The following is a 6,686-nucleotide window of genomic DNA, read 5'->3' on the forward strand; positions in this document are numbered from 1 at the left end:
CTATTCAACCTCTTTCCCCCGAGTGACACAGTCCTTAGAGAATGGTTTTCCCCCGCAGCACCCCATACACATCAGAACGTTAGGCAATATTTTGTGTTATGCTTAACTTGAAACAAGATAGCGCTACAGCTTTCCGACAATCCAGTAAGGAAGTTGCCTGATCAAAAGATCAACTAAGTTCGATAAACCCTTTTTCACAGAGACAAAAACATTCTGGCACCTGGTTCTTGTTGTGAAACCTCCAGAACCTTAGAAGCCTGGGGCGGGTGGGGTGGGGTGGGGTGGGGTGGAGGACTTAGAAACAGAATGAGGTACAATTAGTTTATCAGCTTGGGCCAGTTTATGGCCTGGGCAGCTCCCTGTGGTGGAGGGATCAATCTCGTCTCTTATCTGGTGACAGTAAGGGTTCCCTTGGTTCAATTACCCCACCCTTGTGATGCAGAGGATCTGTGGCACTCCTCCCTAGCCAGCATAGCTCTCTAACAGCCCCGCCCCTGCTGGATGGCAGCACAGGGCCCCCCTTTGAAACTGGCTTGAGGGATGCTTGGCCCTCAAGCTGGGCTCCAGGTGGCATCAGAGGAGGCTGTGGGTCTGCCTGCAGCTCTGCGCAGCAGGTGCTTGCCAAGCCAGCAGAAGCCTCTGAAAGCTGGGGCCAAGCCATCTTGAGGCATGACTCCTCTGGAGGCCCCTGTGTGGCCACTTGGGTCATCTCTGGAGGCCCAGTTAGGTGTGTGCCCCAGAGAGCCCTGTTGGGGGCAGGGGAAAAAAGACTGTGAACTTCTGGCCAGCAGAGGAGAGAGGCTGATGCTGTTCCAGGTTGGCTGTTGAGGGCCTAACTCCACTGTTCCCTGAAGCTTCTGCCTGCCAACCCGGCCCCCCTTTCTTTGGATCTCTGCCTGGTGCCCCACCCCATGAAACGTCAAGATGTAAAGTCCCAATAGGTCCACTGGAGCCAGGGAAAGTGCAACGTGCCACAGCGCAGACACTTGGATTAACATGACACATTTGCCCTCTGCCCCGTGGATGGTGGGTGGGGAGGCAAGCCCAGCTATATTAGCCAGAAGGGGACATGCTGTCATCCTCCCTGCTCCAAATCCTCCCAGGATGTGCAGCAAGAAGGCAGGCTTCCTGGTGCTGCTCCTGGCCCTGGAGGGCCTTGTGGTGACTGGAGCCGCCAGGCAGCATCTCAGGTGAGCAGCAAATGCTTAGATTGGCCCTGGGCCGCAGAAAACAGGGATGACAGGCAGGCTGGGTCCATTTCTAGATTCCTTCCTTCCATTCCAAGTGGCGCAAAAATGAGGATTGGAAGCATTTTATTAGATTTGAAGGCAGAGATTCTAAGACAGCAGCAAGAGCCATTTTGCGCTCCCCAGGCAATGCCAGGCAGATCCAGCGAAAGCAGGTTAAAACGAAACGGTTGCATTGCAAGACCTCTTCAGCTGCCAGATGTGCTGGGACAGCAACTCCCAGGATTCCCACCAGGCATTGGAGTTGGGGTCTCAACCCCCCTGGAAGAGCGGCCTGTACTGAGGAAGATGGTCTGCTGGCACAGAGCCTTTTTGTACTGGTCTGCCCCCCAAAAATGATTTAAGGTTGACACTTTCAAGGATTATTCAAAAGTGCCTGGAAAATATGTGGAGGTGTTTCAGCGTTCCATCTCCCCGTGCTTTCAAGCTGAAGCCAGATCCTTTTGAGGATCTCAAGGGTGGAAACCTCACATTCAGCGGATCTGAAAAGAACTGAGGTCTGTCTAGCTTTCTTTCTGTCAAAGCCATGGGGTGGCTTAGAGCTAGCCCATAGCAGAAGGGAGCATCCAAAACCTCGATTCTCCTGGCCAGTAGGTGCACCCCGCTGAGAAAGGGAGCGTGCACCCTCATTTGCTGGCACTTCAAGGGAAGCAATGAGCTGGATCTCGGCCAGCCCACTGTACTTTCCTAGAATTTTTCCTTTCCATGCCAGCAAAGCCAAGATCTGCATCCCCAGGTTACTGTTTGTGTGCTGCATCGCCTGTCCCTCAGCGGCGTACTCTCACAAGCCGTTCCTGCGAGGCTGGGGAACAGACTGAACTTTGAGCAAGGCTGGGATGCTTGCACCATCACCCCTGGAGCCCCGATGAGGCTCCCGGGGACAAAGGTGCTGCTGTGGGTTTGCCCACTGCACAAAACCAGTCTTGCCACCTATGCCAACAAGGTGCAACCATCTTCAGGGCAGAGGTTGACAGTAAGCCCAGGAGCCCTTCCAGAAAACCAGCGGGGCTGTGGCAGAATGAAATGCAGCAGTTAACATGCCTGTGCCTTTAGTCCTTTTCTCCTGTTCTCCCATCCAGCTTTGCAGTTTGGAAGCAAATTTTGGAGGGCCAGGGGGGACCCACGAACCTTTCAGAGGCCCCACATGGCTCTGGGCAGCCCCTGGTTTACCGAGTCAGGGCTGACCACATTGTGAGAGGGGGAAAAAGCAGGGGTTCACAGAACCCCTGAATGTGCCTTAAACTCATCTAAAAGAAAAAAGGACTGCCTGAAAGGAGGGAGGGGGAGGAAGGAAAATGGGTGCTAAAACAGTCATTAGGTTTAGAATTTGTAGCTGAGATAGTGGGTAATAGCTGGTGCCAGCAAGGTTATACAACGGGGGAGGAATTGTTGGGATTGTGTAGACTTTCTGGTGAAGTAAGGAGGAAATACAGGCCCTGATATACATCAAAACATTAGAATTAGCAAGAAGTTAAACACATTCTTGAGGATGTGATCGATAACCATACATGTCTCAAGGAGGTGTTGATTACCTCCGTCACATGTCTGTTTTTCCTCTTCCTGACAAAAAGGCAATCACGGTTATCTTGACCTTATGTAAATTAAACTAGGGTCTGGTGAGCCATCAGAATCAAAAAACAGTGATAAGGATTGCAGGAACATCCTGACATCCTGCTGGCATTGTAAATGTGTAAATCAAGGTGGCGATTTCAGGGTAACAGGAAGAATGTGAGCTGAACCCTCGAAGAAGGGGGAGGACAGGCAAAGAGGGTATAAAAGTATGGTGTTAACTCTATTCAGGGTTCCTTCTTGCACGGAGGGACCCGCCTTTGCAAACGCGTTACCAAATAAACTCCTTTCTTTGTATCATCGAACCTGGGTGATTGGAATTCTTCAGGGAGGTTTTTCCCGCTGACAATTGGGACTGGGTTCACCAAGGCCGCAAAGCCAAAATTCAAACTGGTTCGTGCTCTGGGTGAGCCGGGAGGAGAGTGCCTCTGGCTGAGATGCATAAAGTAGCCAAGGTCAATTTTCAGCAGAGCCCACTGCAGCCGGGACACGAGTTTAGTGACAGGCCGGCAGGTTTGTGCAAATTGATCGGCTTCCAAGGTTCCCAAGAAGCGTTACGCTGGTGCATCCCAACCCCTAATCTGGTTCTTTGGCTTTGTTTAACATATACAGGAAGCTCTGCCATTGTGGTTTGTAAACCATGGTTTATGGGTTAGTGTATGGTGTGAACCCAGTCACTTGAGGCTTTTTCAATGAACCGTGTGGTATCGAATCACTGGATTGGAAGGGACCTTAGAGGTCATCTAATCCAACCCCCTGCTCAGTAGGGGATCCACTCTTGCTGGCTGGGGAATTCTGGGAGTTAAAGTCTCCACACCTTCAAGTGGCCGAGGTTGAGAAACACTGCACTAGAGCATCTTGATCAGGGAACATCCAGTCGTGGTTTGAAGACCTGCAGTGAAGGGGAAACTAGCAAGCCACGTGGCAGCCCATGCCACTGTCTGACAGCTTGTACGACCTGAATCTCCCTCCTTGCGGTTTTGACCCCATGGTTCTGGTTGTGCCTCCTGGGGCCACGGGGAGCAAGCCTGCTCCCTCGTGATAGGTGCCATCCTACCCCTCCTCAGTATTCTCTTCTGCGGGCAAAACAGACCCCAGTCCATCACAGGGCTTGGTTCTCAGACCCCTCCCTGCATCCCTCTGACCTGGCATTATCAGTGGGCGAGGCAGACCCACACACTGCTGACGTGGAGCACCAGGTAGAATCTTGGGGGGCTCTTCATGAAAGTTAAGCTTTGCCGAAGAGGTGAACCCTGCAGCCATCTGCTGTCTGGGGCAAGCCCTTCTGCATGGGGTGTAGAGCGAGGGGATCTCTGGCCTGTAGTGGTATCCTGTCCCATTGTTTCCCTGTGCCTGCAGAAGAGGGGCGTGGTGCGTGGTGGTCTGTCTGCTGCTGTGTCTCCCTGCAGCAGTTAACCCTCCCTGCATCTCTGCTTTTATCTGCCATTTCAGGGCACATCCACTCCCAGGCGTGAAGACCCCGCTGAAGCCCCTGGCCGCAAATTGTGAGTGCCCCTTCCTCCCTCCCTCCCTCCCTCCCTCCCTCTCTCCCTCCTCTGGCTGGTCATCCTGGCCCCCAACCTCCTTCTGCACTGCCCTGGTCCCAGAGGGGGGCAAGGGGTGTCTTCCATGCAGTGGCCCAGGGGGGTGCCTGGGGGCTTTGGGGGCAGAGAAGCCAAGGGAATTCCCCTTTCACAGGAGGTCCCCAGCAGTCCATGTCCCCTTCCTCCCTCCCGAGGCAAGGAGTGGCCGTCCACTGGGCTGGAGCAAGGATGGGAACCCAGCCAGATTTGGTCTCACCCGTCTCTTGGGCCTTCCAGGTTGGGGTGCCTGGAGGCAGCACACTGCCGAGCCAGGTCCTCCCAGGGCATTGGGAAGCCCAGCATCTCTTGCACCGGGTGGTCTGGGTCTCAGTGGTTGGGAAGCTGACCCTCTGCTCCCCCTTCCCCTTAGACCTCTCCAGCTCCTGCGATTTTGACAGCACCGACCGCCCCTTCTGCAACTGGACCCAGCCCCAGGACAGCCACAGCAGCCTGTGGCTCCGAGACCTCGGGCACAAGCCCGGGCAGAGCCCCGGCCCCCCCCAAGGAGACATTGCACGGAGTAAGATCTGCATGGTGGCCCTGGTCTCTTCTGCGGAAGCTCAGCTGGGGCCCCTCTGTGGCCAGCTCCCCCAAGAGGCCCTGAGGTGGGTGGGTGCCCCTCGGGTTGGCACGAGCTTTAAGCTGTGCTGCTGCAGGATGCCCCCGCCAGGCCAGGCCAGGCTGTCTCCCCGCTGCTGGCTTGATCTGGGGTCCTCTGCCCTCCAGCACTTTGGCTGCCCAAAACGGCCCCGTCTTGTCCCTTTCCAGGAGAGTATTACATCCATCCAGGAGCTGGAGGGTCCGCACGGTTGGAAAGCCCGGATCTGGACCCGGCCGGGGCAGAGCTCTGCCTGCAATTCCTCTATTATTTGTATGCCTTCGACAAGGAAACCCAGCTGACGGTCGAGATCCAGAATGCTTCAGGCAGCATCACCCCCTTATGGACCCGGCATGGATTGCAGAGCTCCTCCTGGCTGAGCGGGGCAGTGACCCTTCCTGCCCAGGCTCAGCGCCCCTTCAAGGCAAGTGGGGGTCACAGAGGGCCGTTCTGCCCTCCAGGCTGCCTCTGGGGGACAATCTCCAAAGGAGAAGATTTAGGGAGTTCTCGCAGCCTCTTTCTCTGTTTATTATTGATCAATTAATTTTATTTTACTGAGCGCATCTCTCTAGCTGCCCATCTCACCAACATGACTCTGGGTGGCATACAACAAAAACTTAGTTTAAGAACAAATATACAGTTGTAATCGAAATTATTCAACCCCCACTGCAAATCAGGTTGATGGTCAAAATGTACAGACTTGCAGCTGTTTGCAATGAACGAATCAAAGAAAAGCAATTGAAGTAGCTCAACACAATGAACGCTTCAAGTGGTGTCCCCAAATTCAACGGAAAATGCAACTTATAGTGACTTCTCCAGTCTCAAAATTATTCAACCCCCTGAATAGAATCCGTCACAACAGCACACATACAGTATGCAAAACAGGTGTTGTCTCAGGGGCTTCATCAGTTGCACCAGGTGTGCTTGAGCAGGAACACTCGAAATACCTGAACCGGCTAGGGGTTTGCTGAGTGTCACGTTTGACTGCATGTTAGAAATACAGTATGGCTAAGTCGAAAGGATGGTCCAAAAAGGTAAGAGAAGAGGTCATCGCCCTTCACAAACAAGGAACAGGATACAAAGAGATAGCGAAGGCACTGGATGTTCCTAGAGACACCATTGGAAGCACAGTTCGCAAGTTCAAAGTTCAAGGAACAGTGGTGACCTTAGCAGGATGGGGCCGAAAAGGGAAGCTGTCAGTGGCTGCAACCAGATTTCTGAGAAGGCAGGTGGAGAGGAACCCTCGAGTGGCTGCAGAAGACCTGCAGCAAGACTTGGTGGCAACAGGCAGAGGTTTCAGTGAGCACAGCAAGGCGCTCGCTAAACACAGAAGGTTTCCATGCCAGAACTCCAAGACGTACTGACCCAAAAGCACAAGAAAAGTCGTCTCCAATATGCTCAAAATCATGTAAATAAGCCACAGAAGTTTTGGGATTCTGTTCTGTGGAGCGATGAAACAAAACTGGAACTTTTCAGCCCGATGGATCAGCGGTATGTCTGGAGGAAGAAGAATGAAGCGTATGCTGAAAAGCACACTTTGCCTACAGTTAAGCATGGTGGTGGCTCGGTGGTGGTCGGGGGCTGCTTTGCATCCTCTGGCACTGGAAACCTGCAGCGTGTGGACGGCAAGATGGCTTCATTGAAGCATCAGGAAATCCTAGGAGAAAACGTCATGCCGTCTGTAAGGAG

The 6,686-nt window shown here is 53.4% G+C and overlaps 1 protein-coding gene across 1 annotated transcript; it reads left to right on the top strand.

Moving 5' to 3' along the window:
• Window positions 1–1,061: 1,061 nt before the first annotated feature.
• On the top strand, window positions 1,062–5,541 carry ZAN (zonadhesin). Its single transcript, XM_063302928.1, has 4 exons — window positions 1,062–1,190; window positions 4,269–4,321; window positions 4,770–4,919; window positions 5,168–5,541. Exons 1-4 carry the CDS (start codon window positions 1,105–1,107, stop codon window positions 5,539–5,541), a joined length of 663 nt encoding a protein of 220 aa, XP_063158998.1. The 5' UTR covers window positions 1,062–1,104.
• The last annotated feature ends 1,145 nt before the right edge of the window (window positions 5,542–6,686 follow it).

The sequence above is a fragment of the Candoia aspera genome, chromosome 4, assembly GCF_035149785.1.
Source record: "Candoia aspera isolate rCanAsp1 chromosome 4, rCanAsp1.hap2, whole genome shotgun sequence".
In the NCBI taxonomy this organism is placed as follows: Eukaryota; Metazoa; Chordata; class Lepidosauria; order Squamata; family Boidae; genus Candoia; species Candoia aspera.